Raw genomic sequence first — 23,368 nt, 5'->3', positions numbered from 1 at the left:
TCACGTGAAAATCCTACATATCCAATCGTTGACTTAAAAAATAAATGTACTTAAAAGATCATTACTCTTATTTTTAATTTTTATATATAGAGTGGCAGACATGGCGTGAAAGCTTGAAGCTTTCATGTCAATTAAATGGTTGCTTCTCTACTACGGTTTTAATCTTTCTTCTCTTTTCTTTTCATTTTTTATTGAAGCATTTATTACTTTACTATTTGTTCACAAAAGGGTTTGATAGAAGATGTGGTCAATCAAGCTCTAGAAGAAGTGGGGCGTTGATAGCGGTAGACTGGATGATTATGAAGAGGAACGAAGTGATACCTAAGATGGGTTGGTCGGTCATTCACCAGTTTTAAAATGTGAAATTGGCAATGGAAGAGAAATGGAAAACATGCTGATGTTGAAGCCTTAACAAATTGAAAAAGGGAAAATAACAAGCTCAACCTATGATATTTGCTTCAATTGTTTCACCTTTTGAAAGTCGAGGACATGAAAATTTTTTTCCACCTCCCAAGCCAGTTGCGACATGCAATTAAATGTTGACTTGGCACCCTTTTCATCCATCACTTCGCTTGGAAAAGGAACGCGGGCCTCAAACACACCTTTCTGAGGAGAGAAGAGCCGCATGTCAAAGCCTAACCGATCAACCCATATCACCTTTGCCTCTGACACCTGCCAAACAAAATTATGCTTGAACAAGGTAGTAAATCAAATAAACGGTTCCATCTCTGATCGATGGTCAGTCTAGTCAGATTCCCAAACCAACTTCTATTTTCATGCAACATTATTTAGTCTCGACACTAGTAAAAGCAAAACAAAAAATCCTAGGTAAAAAGACATGGACTTCAACAGGCACATGCATATACTTGTTTATATTAAATCCCTGACCAGAACAACATTCAAATCAAATAATAAATGATTCTTGACAAATCTAAAAACAAAGCACAAGATGCCTGATGTTTGGTACAGAATCAAAACATTAAATTTAACCACGGATGGAAGCAGGAATTTAATCTTGGGAGTTGGGAGAAGGAGGGGGCGCCCCCAACTTCGGAGTATAATTGAATATAAATTAGAAATTGGACGGGTCAGATCTGGTATGTGAAAAATGTTGAGGGGGCACCATGACAAACTACTAAGAATTGACCCCGGGGCAGGATGTTCAAGAATCAAGGCCCTTCCAAAGCTCAATGAGGCTCTACCCGTGAATCCAACAACACCCAAAAGGTATCATGCACGAATCAATGTAGCTCCCTCTATTCTCCAAATATCAGAAAGGGAGAATTAATAGTCAGACAGGAGTTATAAATGAAGCCATTTCTTAGCTAGTCTCTCAATCATATATAAAAGAAAGACCAAAACAGAAGAAGACAAGAATAAAAGCAAATTATTTCTTATATATATATATATTGAATAAGTGATCACAAGAAGCTATTGCGGAAAACTATTAAATTAAGCAATAAACTATTTCAGGCTTTCAGGTGGGGAATGTGGGTCCTGGATGGGCCATATGACCATCTCACACCTTTTGTCTGGATCCACACGGTAGAAAACAAGGGAAGGATAGGGTGTGTGGACTGCCTGGCTACAAGGTTGCAAGTGGGTTCAATTCAATTCTGGGCAGTGTTGAGGCTGCCTATTGGTTCTGGGATGTAGTGATTCACGGATGGAGAGGAGCTGGCGGCCTGACTGGAAACTGCATCTGTCAAAAAGAGGAAGGGCTACTACCCTTTCAAATTTGCCTGCATACTTGGTGAAATCTTCCTACACCTGTTTATGTGGCCAATTGGTTTACCAAGCACGAAATGGGTTTTCTGCAAGGGGTGTCAGTGATGAGTTTAATAGTATTGATTTTTTCTTCTTTTTTATAAGTAACCGAAATTCATTAAAAACAGTTAAAAGGATATAAGTTGAATATCTAGGGTCAGGGTTTGAGAAAAAAAAAAAAGGAAGAAAAAAAGCGGCTGTGAAAAAATGTCCTTAAAAGATGTAGATTAAAAATATATTTTAAGGGTGTTTTAGGAAATTTGGTTTTATTCCATTCACCAGCGTATTGTACCGTACCAAACAAAGGAATACATATTCAGTGTTTTTTTTTCTAGTGTTACAATCAAACTAAGAAATATGAATAACTATTATATTCTATATTCTTCTATTCCAAGTAATAGGTGTCCCTTTTTCCAATAGAATAGTCATTCCGTGTACCAAACGTGCTCTAAAAATGATTTTGCATAAAAAATGAACAAGTTATGCAAGAAAGCATCCACCAATGATACAAAATAGTGAAATTTATTAAAAGCAACATTTAGTCATCCCCATACATCAGAATGTGCTAACTCAAGGGTTCGAAACCTGACTAGGAACCCTAGTAAGGAAGGACACATGATGATGTTTGCCAAATTTCCAAGACTCAATGGAAAGAAGACACATGACTAAGATAATTAACACTTTAACATAGGAAGAGATTGATGAAAGACAGCAATGCGACTGAAACAGAGATAGAGAAGGCTGGAGTGTCCAAGGTAGTAAGGTAGTGTTGAAGATTTGCGGAATATTTGATTCACCGTGATTAATTCTTATTTATGTTGATTTGATCACGTTGTAATACTTTCCATATTAGGTTCTAGGTTTTTTCTATTTAACAAATGTAGCTGCATGGAACACTATGAGCAATAAGAGTAATTCTCTTCTTTTCTCAATTCCTTTTTCTACTTGCTATCAGAGCCAAATTTGGTTCCTATTTTGTTTGTTTTTTTTCTTTTTCTTTTTTGGTTTGTGTTCATGTGTTCTTTGCTTCTCCGCTCTACTCATGTGTTCGCAAGAGTTGTTGGTTGTGCGACTAGATGTTATCCTCCATCATCTAGGTCGAACCACCCACAAAAGGCACTGTCGGCGTTCTCTGGACCATCCCTCCGGTGCATAGTGGTGACTAGGTGACCGCCCGATCCATCACAAACACGGGACAATGTGTTTTTGATGCATTGATTGTGAACAAAGCCTGCCCGTTCGGATTTCTCGGCAGTTTCTGGCTAGGTCTGGAGTTTTTGCAACCTACCGGAGCACTTGGGCGGCGGCGCATGGACCTCTAGCAACGGCAAGGTGACTTTCTTTTTTGAGTGCAAAACGATAGGTCATTTTGTAGCTATTGGAGAACGACATTTTGTTCTGTACCAGCCTGTCGTTTAGCACTAGGCAAAACAACATGTCGTTTGGCAATCTGCCAAATGACATGTAAGCCCTAAACGACATGCAGTTTAGCAAAAAAAATAAAAATGATTACAAATTAATCAGTGTTGATGAGTTGGTATTATGGTTGATTTTTAGCTTTTTAAAAAAATTAAAAATAAAAAATTTAGCCCACTGGTTGTGTCGGAGCAATTTATTTGGTTGGATGTCTAATTTAAAAATGTCGGTTAAAAAATGTCAAAGATAAATCAGACGAAAGGGGTAAAGAGTCAGGTGACCTCCTATGATGAAAATCTAACTCTCAAAATCACAACTATCAAATTGGATGGGCTCAATTATATTGCTAGGTCACAATTTGCTCTTTTGTTTATTAAGAGCAGAGGGAAGATGGGACATTTGAATGGCAAAATTCAAGAACCAAAGCCCATGAGGTTTTTTCCTACATCCAAAATGAGGAGAGTCATCATAGCACCATGCTTCATCCTAGTTCACAGACCCAATCTGCTCTCGTAGGTGCATCTCAACGCACTTCGAGAGGTGATTTCATAGTTCGAGATGATGGTAGAGTAGTGTACATGCAACCTCAGATGACAAAGACAAATTATTTGGTGACCATTGTAATAGGTCACAACATACTCTGGAGACTAGCTGGAGACTTCAGGGCCATCATCCTACCCAAGGTTGTGGGGGTTGCACAGGTGGAGGAACCAAGCCTCGGGCCAATTATACTTCCATAGTTGAGATGGTCGTTCCCATACCCAATACTCATCCTTCTGCCACTGATATGGGGGGCCTAAGTAAAGACAAGGTAGAAGCAATCCGTCAATTTATGTCTCGATTGAACACACATGTTACTGCATTCTCCTCCTTCGCTCTTACAAGTAATTTAAGCAATGCTCTAAATGCATATTCCACTCCCTCTGATGATTTGGGTCATTGACTTTGGTGCCTCTGATCATATGACTAGTATGTCTCATTTATTTTTGCCATATAATCCTTGTGCAGGCAGAGACAAAGTTAGAATAGCTGATGATTCTATGTCGCCAATGTTAGGTAAAGGATCTGTTTGTCACCCCCTCTATGACCTTGTCATTTATCCTTCATGGTCCTAATCTTGCTGCTAATCTATTATCCATTGCACATATTACCTTTGAGTTGAATTTTTTAGTAATTTTTTACTCTTACTATTGCTTCTTTCAAGACCTAGTCACGGGGAAGATGATTGGCAGTGGTACCTTGAAGGATGGCTTGTACTATCTGGACTCTCAGCCCAACACACAAGGTCGGCTCACATATGCTTATCATACGGCTCGAGCGGATGACTCTGTAGCTAGAATCTGGCTCTGGCATCCGATTAGGGCATCCTTTTTCTTTTTAAGAGCGGTTGTATCCTTATCGGATTCGGCATGGAGCGAATGACAAGGTAGCTTCGAGCCTCTCTAAGAGGGGGCATTTTGAAGTGAAGCCATACTATATAAAGCTTTAGATACTCAAGAGGGTTCTTCATTTCCTTTGAAGAGTATTTGGCGTTTTAAAGCTCCGTTGCGGGTGTCATTTTTTGTGTGGACAGCAGCTCTAGGAAAAATCTTGACGCATGACAATTTGCGTAGGCGAAATATAGTGGTAGAGTGGTGTTGTATGTGCAAGAAAAGTAGGGAATCCATTGACCACCTATTATTTCATTGTGATGTCGCACGGGATATATGGAGCTATTTTCTTATTTTGTTTGGGGTGGAGTGGGTTATGCCCAGACGGGTGCTAAATTTGTTGAGTAGCTGAGGCAATTCGTTGGGTCGTGGTCAAGTTAAGCAGATTTGAAAGCAGGTTCCTTTGTATGATGTGCGGTCTCTAGCGTGAGAAGAATGCTCGGCACTTTAAAGATGTAGAAACCCTGGTGTTGGAGCTGCGTTGAATTGTGCTTAATACTTTATTTTTATGGGTCTCGGCTCATCACAGTTCGAGTAGTGTTACTTTTGAGGAGTTTTTAATTTCGTGCTCTTCTATTTCCTACTTTTATGGGTACTTTTGTATATTTCATGTGTATTAGAGTTGCACCCCTCTGCGCTTTTATAATGAAATGATATTATTTATAAAAAAAAAAAAAAAAAAAAAAAAAAACCACACTAAGATTGTTACAACCACAATTAGTGTATTTGCGAGATTCTCAACCACCTGATTGACCACCGCCCTCAAATCTTGACCACCTCAAGAACCACATCAACTTCTACCACCACATTCTCCACATAAGCCATTATAACAACCACAAGTTGCAAAAAAAGTGAATTGGTCGCTATTAGGACCACTAGAATTACCACTTTTGAGCATTAGAACATTAAAGCCAAGAAAATGCTTGATGAAGAGAGGGAAGCTCATAACTAGTCAAAATTTGCGCACAAGCAAACTCATATTTTGGCTCCAAGCCATGAAGAAAGAGAAGAATGTCAATATCATGATGCTGTTTTTCTATATACACACAAGGTCAAATGTAAGTGGTTGTAACATATTTCTTTTTTTTTTTTTCACAAGAATAATATTTCCTCTAAACTCTGAGTTATCTATATGCTCTCAAAGTATTGGGTACGCACCTAATACATCTAAGTACATTCTCAGTATCAAATTATATGTGCTCAAGGCGCTCCCAAATAGCCTTTGCAAAGCGAAGATGTAGTGGAGTATGTTGGGAATAATCTCACATTGGCCAGGCCCATATTCTGAGCCACAAGCCTGACAACCCATGTCTGTTCAGGCTAGAATCTGGGCCCAAGGCCTACCTGATATAAGCCAGCAAGGATGGATATTCAGAAGTCCCGGGCATTGTATTGCCTGGGAGGAACACAACGGACAGGAAGTCCGTTACGTGTGACCCCGGGTATCCCGGAAGCACACCCTGCATTGTCGCGGATACTCTGGAACCGCACCTCGCCCTTGATAATCTGGGATTTATGTTAATCCCGGATTATCCTCCGTAAATCTCGCCTTGAGATTATTTAGGAAAGAGTCCAGATATGGAAGGCGGGCGGTTATGAGCAAAAGCTTGACCTTGGCAACGTTCCTAAGGTAGGAAAGGAGAAAGAGACAAAACCCTAAGGGTAAGAAGGTAATTAACAATCGACTTATAAATATGCTAGGACCACAGGTATGAACCTAAGACTGCAATTTAATACACTTGCTCTCAATACACACTCGGTTACTGACTTAAGTATCGGAGCAAGGAATGCCGGCCAACCCCCTGTGTATTCTCTTCACTTTGTTTGTATTGCAGCGATCGGACGACAAGACCACCAAAAAGGAGTGAACTGTCACGGCCATACTGGAAACTGTACCAACAGAGTAGAAAACCGATACTCAATTCAATTCTTGTAAGCATGAGGAACATGATTTGATTATCCTCCTAGAGCTAAAGGCTAGATGAATCAATGATTTTTGTCTTTTCGAAAACTAAGTGATCCAAAGGCCTTTGCCTCTCAAAAAGACAACAAAATATATTTCTTTCCATCAAACTTAATGGAAGTCCATAAGATAATTAAACATTGATGTCGAAGAAATGAGTTTAGGTTTAGCAGCCATGTTGTTCTATTAAACCCATTGATTTGGCTACAACCGACTAAATCAATTGAAAAAGAGGTGACACTAGCCAAAAAGATACTAAACTAGCCGAAAGCCAGTTGAACCGGTTAAAAAGAGGTTGTATTGCCCAAAAAACAGTTGAACTAGACAAAAAAGAGATGCCGGCTGAAAAACGATTGGCCAATCGAAAGGATGTGGTATTATACTTCCTATAATACCATTATCACATACTCTAGGTACGTAACAGGTTTCAGCCTCTTTAAGAGAATAATTAGGTTAGGTTTTTAAATAAGGTAATAGTCGTATTGTCTCTTGGAAGGAATAATAGATTATTATTATTATTAGGAAAATAAGGAGTCTTGCTCATAAAGCAATATCTCCAATAGGAAAATAAGGGATTTGTCTCCCTTTAGAATTAATATTTATTATTTAAGGTTTGTAATATTTATTTATTTATTTATTGTTTCCGTTATTCGGTTTTGTAACCCAATAAATAGGGGTATTGAAGCATGAATAAAGGCAAGCAGAAAATTATTATAATTCAGCTCTTGTAGTTGATTAGGAGTTTTTTAGGATTTCTCGAATAATCCTAACTTTAGGAGGCCCAGGGTACCTCGAATACCCTACTATCCTACACACTTCCCCATCCAAATTATACACCATTCATCCCCTGTTACGGAAGTCTGTAACAACTTGGTATTAGAGCCAAGGTCTTACAATGGTGGGTTACTATCTTCCAAAATTTGATGGTCAGAATCTTTCGGGTTGGATGTACCAGATACAACAATTTTTCAACCATTACGATACTCCCGATTATCACAGATATATGGTAGCTTCATATCATATGGAAGGTGAGTCTCTAACTTGGTTGGAAGAAATGAAATTGAGGAGAGCCTTTACAAATCTTACGGATTGGCATAGTTTTGTTAGACTAATACAAATTAGATTTGGACACCCCGCCAAAGATCCATCTTGCCAAAAAAATCTTCCAGAAAAACAACCATTGCCCAAAACCACAGCCCCATCAAAAATCAACCCATTAGTAGAACCACTGCCTAAACCCACAACCCCACCAACACCTCCAAAATTCCCACCATGTTCACCCATCACCCAGCCACTCCATCACCCACAGTACACACCCCCGAAAACCAAGACCGCCCACTGTCAGCCACAAAACAAAAGACCCAAACCAAGAAAACCACCCCTGTTGTGGAAACCCAATTTCTTCCACATAGATTGGTTCAGAAGGAAGAAACAAACAAGGTACAAAATGGGCAATGGAGGACCGAAGAAGAAGAGGCAGGTGCTGAGGGCCAACATCTAGGGCTTCAAGGTGCTGGCAATTCCGCTTTTAGCAAGGAAGAGGCTCAGGGAGTAGACCAGGCCGTGGCTCAAATCACCGTTCCTTGGCCGGCGGGAAGACCCAAAAGCTAGAACGATGGAGGGAGGTCCGACAGAGCAAGCTTCTTCACCGGGCTATTTTTCCGGTTACCGGCGGCCACCCAGACACCCCCCAGACGGTGATGACGCGAAGGACGAAGATTCCGGCATGAAGAATGGCAGCCTAGACCTTGCCGTCCAAAACAGGGGGTTCTTTCGGCGAGCTATGGACAGATGAGCAATTTCCAGCTTCATGGACAGAGGAGGCCGTTCGAGCTTGCCTTGCAAAGAAAGAACGAAGATCAAGTCCGAGATTTTCGGTTTTTTTGCTGGAAGAGAAGCAAGCCCGGGATGTACGGCTAGAGGAAAATTGCAAGAAATTTTTGCCAAAGAAGGGACGAGATTTTGTGGAACAAAGGGCAGCATGAAATCAGGGGGCAATATTTTGCCTAATCTGTCCCTATATTTAAGATTGTTGTTGAGAGAAACAAGGAATCTATGGGTGAAAAGGGGTCACGTGGCACTTTGATATTATGCCTTTTTTTCTCCACTGTTACCGCCACGTCAGCAGCAGCTATTGAAGCAATAATTCGGACCTTGAGGACAAGGTCCATTTGAAGAGGGTAGAAGTGTTACGTACCTAGAGTATGTGATAATGGTATTATAGGAAGTATATTTATGCCCCTTTTAAGAGAATAATTAGGTTAGGTTTTCAAATAAGGTAATAGTCGTATTGTCTCTTGGAAAGAATAATAGATTATTATTATTATTAGGAAAATAAGGAGTCTTACTCATAAAGCAATATCTCCAATAGGAAAATAAGGGATTTGTCTCCCTTTAGAATTAATATTTATTATTTAGGGTTTGTAATATTTATTTATTTATTTATTATTTCCGTTATTTGGTTTTGTAACCCTATAAATAGATGTATTGAAGCATGAATAAAGGCAAGCAGAAAATTATTATAATTCAGCTCTTGTAGTTGATTAGGAGTTTTTTAGGATTTCTCGAATAATCCTAACTTTAGGAGGTCCAGGGTACCTCGAATACCCTACTATCCCACGCACTTCCCTATCCAAATTATACACCATTCATCCCCTGTTACGGAAGTCCGTAACAAAACCACTGACCAGAGTACCACCAAAACTGGTTGAAAATCACAAGATAACCACTGTAACTGGCTGAAACGCCCCGGAGAACCGCTGAACCAGTTGAAACTTGCCAGATAACCACTGAAAATGCACGAAGCGCGTAAGAGAACCATTGTAATCGTCAAAAAACCCGCCAGAACCAAATATAACCAAGTTGACTCAAATCTTCGTGGATCCTTTTTCTTTTTCTTTTTTTCCTGATTGTGCCTAGGCTTGACCTGGGTGAAGAAGATTTGGACACAGACTAGGTTGACTCAGATTCGGGTCAAACCGGTTCGAGTAGGGCTTGGGTTTTGGTTTGGGTTTGGACTGGGCATGGGCTTAACATGGGCTCAACGAGACTTGGCTTCAATATAATGAGTGGATTGGGCTTGAATATGGGCTTATTTTCATTTATGTGGGCGGGTGTAATACCCCAACTCGCTTGGTTTTTAAAACAATAAACGGTTAGGGTTAAAAGTTTTCAAGTATGGTAAAACAAGCTTGAAACCCATTAGTTAAATTCATCATGTTTGGACAGAATTTTTGACCCGATTTTAGGGCCATGGTCCAAAAATATGCAAGTGTTTTGGAATTTTCAACTGAATTTTCAGCCCATTAAGGATGAATTTCAAAAATTGGCCAAAAAATGAGCCAAATTTTGGGAAATTTATTTTTAGCCATTAAATCAGAATTTTGAGTTGGACTTGTTGGATGATAGGCTAGACCAAATGGACTTGAATGGGGCCTTGGAAAAGCAATTTAAAAACCAGCCATTAAGCTTTTCGAAAAAAAAAATAAAAACCAGTCGTGAAGGGTTTTGGCACACATCAACCACACGGCTTGGCATGATTGGACCAAATTTTGGCCCAACCACATTTCACGCTAACTAACCTAGGTTAAGATAAATCATGGTTAAACGTTTTTAAACCTAAAAATCAAACCGATGTTCATTTTGCATGAACAAGCCATTTTGGCCATAAGAAGAACAAGAGAGACAGAAAGAAGAAAAAAAAAGGAAGGTAATCGACGAAGTGGAGAAGAAAGAAAAGAAAAGGAACAGAAGAAGAAGAAAAGAAAACTTTATGCTAAGCTAGGTGGATATCCTTTCACTTCAATTTTATTAAGAAGTTTTATGTTGCATGTGGTTGTTTTGTTGCTAAAACTTTTTTTTTTTTGATAAGTAATTAAAAGTTTATTAAAATGAAAACGTAAGGCGCCCCTACGTACGCAGGAGAGCCACAGCGGACCTGAAAAAACCCGAACAGAAACCCAGCAAGAAGCCCCAAAGACAAAACCTAAAAAACCGAAATAAACCCAAAAGACTTCCCACAAAAGAACCCAAGCAACGCACCCGAAAAAAAAATAAAATAAAATAAAAAATAAAAAAAAATAACACCCCAAGAGACAAGCCACAAAAACCCCCAAGGCATACAACCCTACGACCTATTGGCCTTGTCTTTCCTATGCCTCGAAGAAGCTTTAATGTCTCCGTAATTGATGAAACTTTGTAGATTCCGAAGCTCCCTCTTACTTTCGTGTTTCTTGCGCTCAATCTCGCCCCAGATTTCAAGATGCTTCTGTCTCTGTTCCTCAGTCACCAATGGATACATCGCAGAAATCCTCCCCCAAAGCTCTGCCTCCTTGCTCCAACATTCCTTCTCCCAATTCTGGTCGCAAACAATAGGTGGACCCTTCTTCTCCGAAGGGATCTTCTTGCCCAATTCAGTCGTACCAATGGATAACAGAGGGGCAACACCAAACCCTGGTACCCGACTAGGAACCTCCAAACCTTCAGCAGACTTCTTCTCTACTGGAACCGCAGGGGCTTGGACAGGCTCCTTTTCTACCGGAACGAAAGAATCCAACCCAGACCCAACCAGCAAGGGGACCAGAACCTGGAGAAGCTACCGGAGCCACCGGAAGCAACAGCTCTGGTTCCGGCAAAAAAGGATGCAATGAGGTCTCTGGCAGAATTCTCGACGAACGAAGCTAAAGGTTTCGGGATAAGTCGAGCTAAGCGGAAACCCGAGCATTTACAACCCAGACCAGTCCCAACAAAACAGTCCAAAATTTTTCTTACAGCCCGGCCCAGAGCCAAGTTAGACCCGTTGCCCAGCTTGCTCCACGTGCTTCTTTTTGAAAATTCGAATTTCAAATTCGAATGTGTGTGAAGCTTCTTACCCAACAGACAGAAATGCCAGTCTATGTCCAACAGTTCAGACGAAGCATGCCGGTCTTTGTCCAACAGTTCAAGCGGAGGTGATTCCAAAGAGAAGCAGTTCACTGCCGTTCTCAAATCTTCCTCTACATGCCTCACCGATGGGAGAAGATCCAGAACACACCACTCTGCCGACGCAACGCTCAACCTGGAGAGACTACCCCCCGTGAAATGCATCGTACCTGACCTCAACACCTCCACAAAGGAGGGACCCTTCTAGTAGGGAACCAATCCCTGCTTTGCCTCTGCTAGGAACTTTCTAATAAGTTTTTCTTTTTCTTTTTCTTTTTTTATTTTAATAATAATTTATTAAAAAAAAATGCATAGCCCTCGTACACAAAAAGTATACAAGAAACACCCACCCTAAATGTGTCTGATACCTAAAAAGTTAACAAGATTTAAAATACTCAAAGAGAAGAAAATTATTGACATAGATTACAACCCAATCCAAGAGAGATCATAAAAAAGATGATTTTTTTTTTTTGATAAGTAATAAATTTTATAAAAAAGTATAAGGCGCCCCTACGTACACAGAAAGTATACACAGGAACAAACAAAACTGCCCACAAGAAGAAACCCAAATAAACCCTCAACCCTAAGACCCTCAAACTCAAAACCCACATGGCGCATACTCGCTACAGCACGTGGGCCTTGTCTTTCCTTCGCCGAGAAGACACGCTAGCATCGCCATAATTAATACAGCTATTTAGGTTCGAAACCTCCCTCCTACCTTTGTTCTTTGGACGCGCAAGCTTTACGATCCGAAGAAGGTCTATCCTGAAACTCCAAGGAGGGATTCTCAACCTCCTCACCATTCGACACCCCATCCTTGTCAACGGCGGGGAGCTACGAGGAGCTACAACCCACATAGGAGGGAGAAACGGCCGTCACTATAGGTAAGTGAGGACCATCCTCAAAACCCTCCTAATCACTGACTTGCGCTAAAGAAACCTTCAACAGCTGCTGGAGAAGAGCATTCCTGAGACCTAGAGGGCCTTGACTTCAAAAAGCCCCGGCGGAGAAAACCCACATCCGCACTTGTCGTGGACTGGGTTTTCTTAATAGATTGAGACTTGAGAATCTCGTCCAGCATAAGGGCCAAACCATCGACAACTGGACTTGACGGAGAGAACTGAATAATCGGCAACACTTGGGGCTTCTTCACAGACTGCGGCCTATGCACCATGTCCAACGGAGGGATCACATCCATCCGAGAATCCTCGTCCAAAAGAAACAGGTCCCCCCTAAATCCCTCCTAAATGAGAAGCACCAAAAGAAACAGGCCCAATCACGGAATTTACTATGGACAGAGAAGACCACTTCAACTTAACTGAATCTGGCGCAATCATCCCAATAGAACTGGGTTGAGGTGCCAAAAAATCAGGACCAGTGCTCACCAGATCGAGCCCATCTTGTTGAACCTCCGAAAAAACCTCAGACCCAACCTCCGACAACCCCATCACCGAGCTAGCTCGCAGAAAAAGCATTACTCTCTGGGTCAGCCCCAAAACCTTCCTCCATCAAGACCTCTGGCGAAGAAATCAAACCAGTGGCTTCGTGGGCTCCTTCCCGACCCGAAGGACCACGCCCAGGACCTATGGGCTGCATGGAAGACCTAAAAATGAGCTTGGACTTCTGACCCGACGATTTGCAAACTAATCTAAGCTGGAAAAAGGGCTTCATACTGTCAGCCTTGGCCCAAAATCCTTTGGGATTAAAACCCAACCCAACTATACGACCCAGATAACTTTTGACCCGATATAACCCAAACCGACAAAGCCTTAGACGCTTCTTCAAGCATCGATTGACCACATTGCCCTTTGTCTTCTTCATTGCTGCGCAGGAAGCAGTCGACGACGACCCAAAGGACCAAGACTCAAAATCTCACCTCCTCTGTGCCATTCACCAACTCATTACAAGCCACCTTTAATAGCAGATGAAGAGGGATCACCGACAAAGACTTCAAACACACAATCTTCGCATCAACGCTAGCCGCCGAGCGTATGACTTCCGCATAAGAGCGACCGGACGAGAGAACCACCCCCTTTTGTTTACCCTCCGGAGCGAACACCACGAGTAATAGCGACTGATCCTTCGCCTCGAGAAACTCCAGCAACTGCTGCAGTGCAGCCCCAACCTGGGACCAACCCCAACCTTGACGGCCCTCCGATAGCCAAATCACCCCTTAGCAACCTCCCTCAACGAACACAACCACCTCAAGGAGGCGCCGATTCCTTTTACTCCAAATGCTCCACATTAAGAACACATGAATAACTTTCTAGATAACTTCTTTGGGATGTTCCCGTCATTGAGTCCTCCAACAATGCAGTTGGTCTTGGATGTTGTTAGGCATAGCCGACTAAACTCCAAATAAGTTGAGAAACAAGTGTCATAGATTGTTAGTGTACTCACAATAAATGAGTAGGTGATTAACCATCTTATCATTCTTTTTACATAGGCAACACCAATTTACAGGAGTGAAAGGGGGCCTTCTAAAATTATCAACCGTAAGGATTCTACCCCACAAGGACGGACCTGCATTGAGATCCCCAAGGACCATGGCCCCCATCTTCTAAAACAATTCAAATAATTCCTACTTGTGTAGTTTAGTTAAATAAAAAATAGGCCGAAAATTGTAAGCTTGGCCCCTGGTCTTGGCCAATTGGCCCCATCTAATAAAAATTTATGGTTTCGTCCTTGCTACCCCAAGCTATCTTCGATATAAGAACGCAATGCAGGGCGAGGCCTTAACCTTCCAAATACTTTTTCACGGGAACGAGCACAGGTCTCCAATCTATAAAGTGTTATAATGGCTTTTTACTTCAAAGCCATGGTTGCTGGTTGGGATCCACAACAATCTATCCACCTCCTCCGGATGAGTTGTTGAGAAGTATAACAAATTAAGGAAAAAGTCAAGAGATTCTAACTCTCAATCCTGGACTGCCCTAATATTCGAATTCCAATGAATAGAGGTTCCAGAGGAGGCCTCTTTGAATGGGAATTAATCATGCACAAAATTGATTAAGTTTTGGGTAGCTTAACAAATGTTGTCTTGATGGTTTTCTTTGCGTGTTCATAATAGATTATAGGGAAAAGTATACATACCCATCATTCAAACTACCATCTTACTGTCAATGTGGAAGAACATCAGAAAAGGGTGGGACACTGTCTCTGGTTTTGTTAGGTTTGAAGTGGGGGATGGGGTTATGACAATATTTTGGCATTATCTATGGTGTGGAAATACAGTTCTGAAGGAAGCGTTTCTTGTTCTCTTTGGTATTACCCGTGCAAAGGATGCCACAATTGCGGATAATATGGAGATTTTGGGCGGTTCTACTTAGTGGAACGTGAGCTTTGTTAGAGAAGTGCATGATTGGAAAATAGATGTATTTGCTTCCTTCTTCCAAGTGTTGCACTTAACTATTGTGAGTAGAGGTCGTGCAGATAGGCTTTGGTGGGTCTCTTCCAAGAGAGGCTTGTTCAAGGCCAAGTCCTTTAGCTCCCTGGCTTGCTCGGAAGGTAGTCGCTTCCATTAGAAGAGTGTGTGGCAGACTCAGGCTCCTTCGAGGACGGCTTTTTTTGCGTGATCGGCGGCCTTAGGCAAGATCCCTACAGTGAATAATTTCAAGAAGAGCCATGTTGTCATAGTGGATAGATGCTGCTTGTGCAAGAGAAATGGGGAATCGGTGGACTACCTTCTTCTTCACTACGATGTGGCTTCCACTCTGTAGAATTCTCTCTTCACTCGATTTGGTCTGTCTAGAGTTATGCCTAGAAAAGTTATCGACTTGTTTGCCTGTTGGTGGAATTCTGGAAGCCGAGGAGTGCTGCAATTTGGAAGATGGTACCAATATGCCTTTTCGGGTGTGTGGAAGGAAAGAAATCTTAGGTGTTTCAAGGACGTGGAGAGTTCCACGGAGGACATTTTAGCTTTGTTCTTTCATACTCGTATCTTTGGATGGTGGCTTTTCTATCCCCCTCTGTCGCTTAGTTTTGTCGATTTTCTTACTCGTTTTTCTATTCCTAATTAGGTGCTTCCTTTTGTATACTTTCGGTGTACTTAAGAGTGCCTTACGCTTTCGATAAGACTTTATTTACTTATCAAAAAAAATATAGTAAAGGTCACAAATACTGTGTTAGGTGCAAACCTGGAAGTCCAAATCAACATATATGTTGCAAAAGCGATTAACATCTTCCATGTTATTTGTGTTTATGTCATTCACTAGCTTTTCTGCAAAGTCGCGAAGAGGGTCAGGCTGTGCATTTTTATAATCTGATGAAGTGACCCATACACAATCCTGGAATCAGATTCAGACATCAAATTTACTTTTGTAAACACGTTCAGTATGTTGCAAATAGTTACCTATCTTAGAATAATAGCAAAGCTTAGCCAGCTACAGAGAAAAGACGTGCAAAATATATTAAGTGTCATAACATGAGAACATAAAATACCAATTTACCTCGAAGTTTTCTATCTGAAGTACCCGTTCCACAGCAACAACATATATAAGGTCTTCATCAACTTCTTCTCCAAACCTCTTTTTCCATAAGGAATGCAGCTGCTGAGAAATAGACAGTGAATCTCCAAATAAAAAGTTTGATTGAAGCAGTACATAAAGATAAAAATACAACACCATGTATTCAATTGCTTTTATTTGTTTTACACAAATTAATAAGAGACTGAAACCTTGTAGATTATATGCTGAAAATAAGCCAAGTGCAGTTGATTGGCACTATCACATGACAACGGAACAGAAAAATCCAGTGATGTTGACAGTGCCAAACCGTCATCCTACAGTGATATGCAGATACCTTAGCCTCAGATTGACCACATGACGCAGGAATGGTTATACATACCAACCCTAGTTACAATGGTTTAAAAATCAGGGACATGATCAAAGAAATAAACCTAAAAAGAAGAAGAGGGCAACAAGCATATGTTGCAGAGTGGCTTAGACAAAAGACCCCTGGTTGCAAAGGCTTGAATTTTAGGAAAATGATTAATGAAATCAGAATAAACAGAAGTTTTGGAGAGAGAGAGAGAGAGAGAGAAACAATGTTAGCAAGGCACTAAGAGGGAAAAGGCAAGACTCAATCATTTCAATCAAATCATCCCTCTCCACCTTAAATTAATACCTAGGTTCTTATGGAGATTATTTCACTAACCCTAGTAAACAAAAACTAGTACACAATGTACTTACATTAAAAGATAACCAGCATTCAACAGAAAGTAGAGAAACATCATGTAAAAACGGGTCAAGCCCTTCAAAACTCAATTGACCTTCACCAGCCATAAAGTCCACATCAAACATGGTGGAGCAGCTTTCCAAGCCAAATCTTCTTTCGTCACCTGAGCTTTGGATGCCAACAACCCAATACATCCAGAATCGATTTAAGAAGCACCCAATACACTGAATGAGAGAAAAATTAGAGACCAAACTCTCTAATAACAGAAAAATGCAACAACGGATGATCTTCTAATTACCATCACCCTTCCATAATTATCACCAGCTAACAAGATGATTGTTCATAACAACCCAGTTCACATGCATCCAGCACAACAAACGCAACCCAACACCTCACAATCAATTCAAGTAAACCCTACCCTCATCATATGGACCACTTATTGTTCAAGCCCATATCAAAACTAAAAGGCACATTTTCCTAATGAAAATCAGCCCAAACAAGAATGAGTTGGGGCTTGGTGTGGCCTACTAAAAGTATTAGCAGCCAAATGGTCATTTCATTTGTTAGCCCCAAATCACCCATCAGGCCAGATGCAATGGATAAATTGCTGAAGCACTAAGCCTTGAAAGTACAGTCAAGCTTCTAACATTTTATCAGGGACATGCTACACTTACGTCACCACAAAAAACCCATTTGGTTCACCAAAGTGACATTACTATTGGAGAAGGAAACTTTTGTGATATGTCGCTGATTTTATTTTATTCTCATTAAATACTTTCCATGTAAGATTTGTTTAAGATATTTTTTTTGATAAGTTAAGATTTGTTTAAGATATGCAGCTGATACGATTTGATTTCCTTTCCATACATGTTCTCATTTATTGTAATTCCATATTAATCTGTGTTGCTTCTCTATATAAACAAGTGTAGATGTATCATTGAGGTATTGAGAAATAATAAGAATTCTTCCTTCTTATCTTTCATCATGGTATCAAAGCTTAGGGTAAATCTTTTCCTAGGTACTCTTTGTTCTTCCTGCATCCCTTCTTTTCTTTCTTTTCTTTCACCAAATCTGGTATTGTTGTTGATCGAAGAAGACTGAGGCTCTGGGCTTATGCCTGTGTTAGGATCGCGATGGCATCAAAACCATCGTCATCAGTGGTGTGATGCTGCCGTCATCGCCATGGTTGGTTCCGTCATTGATGGGTTTGGTGTAGCTAGCAGAACCGTAATCAAGGCTGCTGGGTTTTAGGTATTTCCTTGTTTTAAAAGAATGAATCAGGGTGGTCGGTTGGTGTATATATCTGTGGTGGTTGGTGACGTCTCCGGTGGCCGGAGTTGCAGGCAGTGGCAGATTCATACTCTCAGTGACAGTTGCAGTGGATTTTGTGTGGAATTAAGCATCGTTTGGCTTTTCATCCGTTGTCGTCGTCGTGGTTGCCGGCACTGTTCAAGTGTCACCAGAGAATTTCTGGTGAGTTCCGGAGAATAAGAATACTGTTTGATGGCGGGTGCTTACTGTTCCTTATCCAGGATAAGGATATCCATAACCTAATTCAAGCTATTCATAATCCAGGTAAAGGATAGTAGAAAGGTAGAGAATAATAACAAAGGAGGAGAGAAAGAGAATTGTATTCTTATTCCTTGATAATATTACTTATCAGAAAAAGAAAAAAATAATAATAATAATGGGAAGAGAGCGTACAATTTGCAAGAGATCTGAGCCAATGATTTTAATCGATATCATAGCCACAAACATGTTTATGTAGAAGGCTAAAATCCACAAGTAAAACATATATACAGATGTATGAACACAAAACGGTTTGGCTCAGTCTCATTTAGAAATGAGCTTGATTTCAAGCTTAGTTCGTCTCACTGAAAATACAAGTAACTGAGCTATTTTTAAGAGCCCTAAACATTGATGAATCAGGAAAATAAATTTGCATACAGTGATGAAGTTCAAGCCCTGAAAATGCAATCAAGTTCCTAACTATTAATAAGGGTCATTCTGCATTTAGGTAACGAGTAAGTTACCTTTCTGTTCGCCTAAATGGTATCTCTTTTCTTGGTGACGCTTGAAAGTTGGTTAGGGCTTTAAATGCCTAAATGGTGAAAAGAGAAGAGAAAAGGGAGGGAATTGAGGGGGATTATGCGTTGACGATAAGAAAATGATTCAAAAGCATGGAATCTCACTCCATCAATTTGGGAATCAGATTCTGAATGTCAGAATCTCAGTCCTTTTTGTTTTCAAATTCCCTTCATGCTTATGCACCTCAAACTTTTAATTACCTCAAGCATTCAAGTCAACCTTGAGATTCCATTCCTATTCCAGATTCCAGAAAACCAAACAATATGTAAGAGACATAAACCAATGGAGAACATTAACGGTCAAGTTCAGATTCTATACGGCTATGTGCAGGCAACATGTTTTGAACATAAATAGATGGGGAATAACTTTTCTTAATGTGCAACATCTACATGATCCCCATCTAAGAATCCCAATCATTTAGATCTTAACAAGCACCAAACTAGTAAAATCCCTATATCCTGAAGCATTCAGTGCATGTTTCCCCTCATTTGAATCTAGACAAAAGGCAAAGCTATTTTTCATAACACAAAAAATCTAGACAGTATCGAGTTCAGATATTGGGCCCAACTTTTTTTATGAATAATAACTTATTTTTTGAAATGAATAATAACTTATTAAAGAAGAGGAAAAGCTCGCGTACACGAAAAGTTAACAAGATCTACAAGACCAGAGGAAGAGAAATTAGGAACAAAAGATACAGTCCAATCTAGAAGAGAAAACTCAATGAGGATTTTAGTTGTTGCACATTAGACTCGCGGTCTTCGAAAAGACGTCAATTTCTTTCTCTCCAAATGCTCCACATTAGTAAAGTAGGGATGACTTTCCATGTGGATTGTCTCTACCTTGCATCTTCCAACAATGAAGTAGCTCTAGAATATTGCTAGGCATGACCCACAAGACTCCAAATAAGATGAGAATCAGGTGCCATATCTTGCTAGTAAACTCACAATAAATGAGAAGGTGGTTTACGGTCTCCTCACTCTTCTTGCAAAGACAACACTAATTAACAAGGATAAGACCCCACCTCTGAAGGTTATCAATCGTAAGAATTTTACCCAAAGCTGTCAACCCAAGTGAAGAAAACGATACAAGGTGGAGCCTTCACCTTCCAAACACTCTTCTATGAAAAAAGGGAAGACTCTCCAGACTCTGTAGAAGAATAGTAATAGCTCTTCACTCCAAACATATGATTACGAGCCGAGGACCAACACATTTTGTCTGTCTCTCTCGAGTGGGTTTTTGATGTGTATAATAGACCGAGGAATGCAACAGGGAACTCAAGCTCCTAATCCTGGACCGCCCTAAGAAAAGTCAAGTTCCAATGGACATAAGTGCCAGAAGAATCCATGTAATCCGACACTAAGGCCTCTTTGTCCCAAGCTATAGAATAGAGTTTGAGGAAAAGGAACTCGAGAGTCGCTTCTTCGCACCACATATCATGCCAAAAACGAAGGCAAGATCTGTCTTCTACTCTGCTAGGAGACCAAGTTCGAGAAACACCCTCAACCATTTCTAATATTCCTCCAAACACCAACCCCCTCTCTGGATTCCATACTTCTCCACAATCACCCGCTCCATAAGGAATTCTCTTCTTGAGCAAATCTCCAAAGCCATTTACCCAGTAAAGCTTTATTAAACAACAAGAGCTTTTTCACACTCAACCCTCCTCTAGGAACTAGGGAGCAAACAAACTTCCATTTGACTAGATCGAGCTTACGCTCTCCATCAACACCATCCCAAATAAAATCCCTTTGAATACACTCCAATATTCTAGCTATACCAACTGGTAAGTGGGAAAGGGACAACAAATACATAGGTAAGCTGGAAAGAAAGCTCTTGATAAGAGTAAGACGGCCACCTCGAGACAAATAGATCTTCTTCTAACTAGCCAATCTTTTTTCCATTTTCTCCGCTACCCCATCCCTAATGGCTTTTGACTTGAAAGGAGCACCCAGAGGGAGACCCAGATACTTCAACGGTAGGGAAGAAATACTACAGTTCAGAATGTTAGCCAACTCTTCCTCATTCAGTACTTGACCCACCGCAACTAAATTTGGCTTCCGAAGGTTGATCTTCAAACCCGAAATAACCTCAAAACATTGGAGGATGTGATCCAGATTAAGTATCTAGTCTCGGTCTACGTCACACATAATAAGAGTGTCGCCTGCAAAAAGGAGATGGGAGATCTCCAAAGAGGTTGTGTTATGGAGGTTGACATGGAATCCAGATAAATAGCCAAATTTGGATTAACAGACCAGGGATATTTTGAAAGAAAATAGAATAGTTATGAACCCAAGCATCAACCAAACATCTCCACAACCATAATGCCACAGCTGAACTAGTAGTAACACTTCAAGCAAAGAAGAAAACATGAAACTGATAGCAGGGTAACAAATGTTCAAGAACAAATAAGGTACTTCACATTGCAATCAGTCCCTAAGCAGCCCTGAGAAGTAGAGAACTCAGTGAAAGATAGCCAGCCACCAGAAAGGTCTTGCAAAATCCTTCCAGCAGACCATGATTTGATCATTTTGAACTCATGCAATGCAAAAATTAAGTGTCACAGCTTTTGTCAAAATATTTACTTCTTTACTTCGGAAAAGCTTGAAAGTTACTACAATCTTATTATTGTGTCCCTAATGTGAACAAAGCTATCATCATTGCATCAATATCTTCTCAAGTACAAATGCTTTAAAAAGAAAATCAAGCAACACTTTTGCTCCAGATCAATAATAGTGAATAGGATCCATTTGGTTTAGTGGTTTCATAACTTACGATTTAAAAAATATCGATTTCAAAACACAATTTTTGAAAATGCATTTAAGTGTTTGGCAAAATTACGGTTTGGCCTTTAAAATCGCAGTTTGGCATACAATTTTAAAGACACACAACTTGCTTGCAATTTGAAAACGTGAATTTTTATATGTTTTCAAACTGCCATTTTTTAAAAACACACTTACAAACGGAACACTTTCCGCAATTTTGGTTAAAAATGACTTTTGGCAGGCGATAATTACAGGCCACACGGACTCTAACAACTATTTATAAATCTAGGCGATTTCAAAAACTTATACAGAATGAGGCAGAATTATACACCTTCAAGACCATCCTGTCTTCTGGTTTGTCAAGGCTGCCTTGAATTGTGCACTGAGTCGTCCTCAGTCCACATTGCTCTAACTGCTTGAAAGAGGTTCACAATAACACATCCTTAGTTCAATTATATGCATATACATAAACTGGCATCCCATCAACCATAACACGCATAGGGAGAGAAAATACAACGAAAGAAGCACCTGAACATGGAGACTGGACCTTTTGTCAATAGAGAACTGCCTATTGGAAGCATTCAAGCACAAAACTGGAGTCCCTTCTTCGTCGACAGCGAAGCGTACGCCAATACCCAAAGGCCAATTCTCTTCGGTCAAAGTAGAAAGAGTTCCCACTGACGCCAGCTCCATAATTGTCCTCGAAACCTCAGCTGGGAACGGCTTATTGCGCCTGAGTTCCAAATGCATCGGCTCTAATACCACTGAAAGCGAGCATTTTAGAGCCCGGAACAGAGACTGGCGAAACGGGTTTGGTTTTGGTGGAGTGAATTGGGTTTTGGTTATGGGTTTTGAAAAAGTGAGGGATGGAGCGAAGTGGGTGGCTAGAGATTGAGTTTGGAGAAGCATTTTCAGGGAGAGCGCAGGACTGTCAAGACAACTGGGACTTTTCCTAAAATCTGGCAGAAGATTGCAAATGGTTTGAGAGAGAGAGAGAGAGAGAGAGAGGGGCAAAGACGATAGAAACCGACAGGCTGGACAAGGGGGAGAGATGGAGGATGACGTTGATGATAACTGGTTGAGTAATGTTATATTACACGAAAATAATTTTCTTTCGTACACCTTTTTTTCATATCTCATCAAGCGGACGTAAGCGTTTTTTTTTAAATGTTTTATATCATTAAAAAATAAAAAAATAATTAAAAAAAAAATAGAAGAAGAAGAAGAAAGATACAACATTAGATCGCTTGATGAGATATGGAAAAAAAAAATGTATAAAAGATGTAAGAAAATTATTACCACAAATTGGATACTGCCATTAATATCACCAATATTGCTCTTGTGCCCAAAGTCTCCAACCTAAAATGTGTGATTGATTATCGATCGCCTCATTAGTCTTTGCAATGTTTTATACAAATTAATCTCTAAAGTGTTGGCCAATAGATTAAAGAAGTTTCTCTCCTAGATCATCTCACCCTACCAAAGTGTTTTCATCCCAAGCAGACTCATCACTGATAATGTCTTGGCAGCTTATGAGACGCTGCATATAATGCATACCAACATGCGGAGTACGATAAGTTTTATGGGAATCAAACTTGATATGAGCAAAGCATACGATCGGGTAAAGTGGTGTTTCCTGGAAGCAGTAATGAGAAGAATGGGGTTTGCAAAGAAGTGGGTCCAATTGATCATGGAATATGTCAAAACAGTCTCATATGCAATCTTAATCAACGACAAAGAGGTGGGTAGTATCCAACCAACACGAGGCTTGCGGCAAGGGGATCCTTTATCCACTTACCTATTTCTTTTATGCGTAGAGGCACTCAGCTCTTTACTCCAACAAG

The 23,368-nt window shown here is 40.4% G+C and overlaps 1 protein-coding gene across 12 annotated transcripts; it reads right to left on the bottom strand.

Annotated features, from left to right (window-relative positions):
- Positions 1-315: 315 nt before the first annotated feature.
- On the bottom strand, positions 316-22,617 carry LOC133882521 (glutamyl-tRNA reductase-binding protein, chloroplastic). Of its 12 annotated transcripts, none has more exons than XM_062321710.1 (6): positions 22,053-22,613; positions 21,856-21,939; positions 16,686-16,895; positions 15,945-16,046; positions 15,633-15,782; positions 316-672 (listed from the first exon to the last, which is right to left on the bottom strand). In XM_062321710.1, exons 1-6 carry the CDS (start codon positions 22,431-22,433, stop codon positions 445-447), a joined length of 1,155 nt encoding a protein of 384 aa, XP_062177694.1. In that variant the 5' UTR covers positions 22,434-22,613; the 3' UTR covers positions 316-444. The 12 variants fall into 12 exon arrangements, with proteins under 12 accessions (XP_062177694.1, XP_062177696.1, XP_062177698.1 ...); XM_062321712.1 differs by lacking the exon at positions 16,686-16,895 and adding an exon at positions 16,172-16,276 and having other exon boundaries at positions 22,053-22,611; XM_062321714.1 differs by lacking the exon at positions 16,686-16,895 and adding an exon at positions 16,172-16,276 and having other exon boundaries at positions 15,945-16,043; positions 22,053-22,611.
- Between the last annotated feature and the right edge of the window lie 751 nt (positions 22,618-23,368).

Source organism: Alnus glutinosa, chromosome 11 (assembly GCF_958979055.1).
Source record: "Alnus glutinosa chromosome 11, dhAlnGlut1.1, whole genome shotgun sequence".
Classification (NCBI taxonomy): domain Eukaryota; kingdom Viridiplantae; phylum Streptophyta; class Magnoliopsida; order Fagales; family Betulaceae; genus Alnus; species Alnus glutinosa.
This window is presented reverse-complemented; position numbering and strand designations above follow the sequence as displayed.

What these genes read in the sequence shown, in the direction of transcription:
- LOC133882521 (XM_062321710.1), bottom strand. Translation starts at nt 22,433, where the DNA reads ATGCTTCTCCAAACTCAATCTCTAGCCACCCACTTCGCTCCATCCCTC. An exon ending in GGTCCAGTCTCCATGTTCAG is followed by an intron (nt 21,940 to 22,052) that starts GTGCTTCTTTCG and finishes ACCTCTTTCAAG; the next exon opens with CAGTTAGAGCAATGTGGACT. An exon ending in TTCAGATAGAAAACTTCGAG is followed by an intron (nt 15,783 to 15,944) that starts GTAAATTGGTAT and finishes ATCTGATTCCAG; the next exon opens with GATTGTGTATGGGTCACTTC.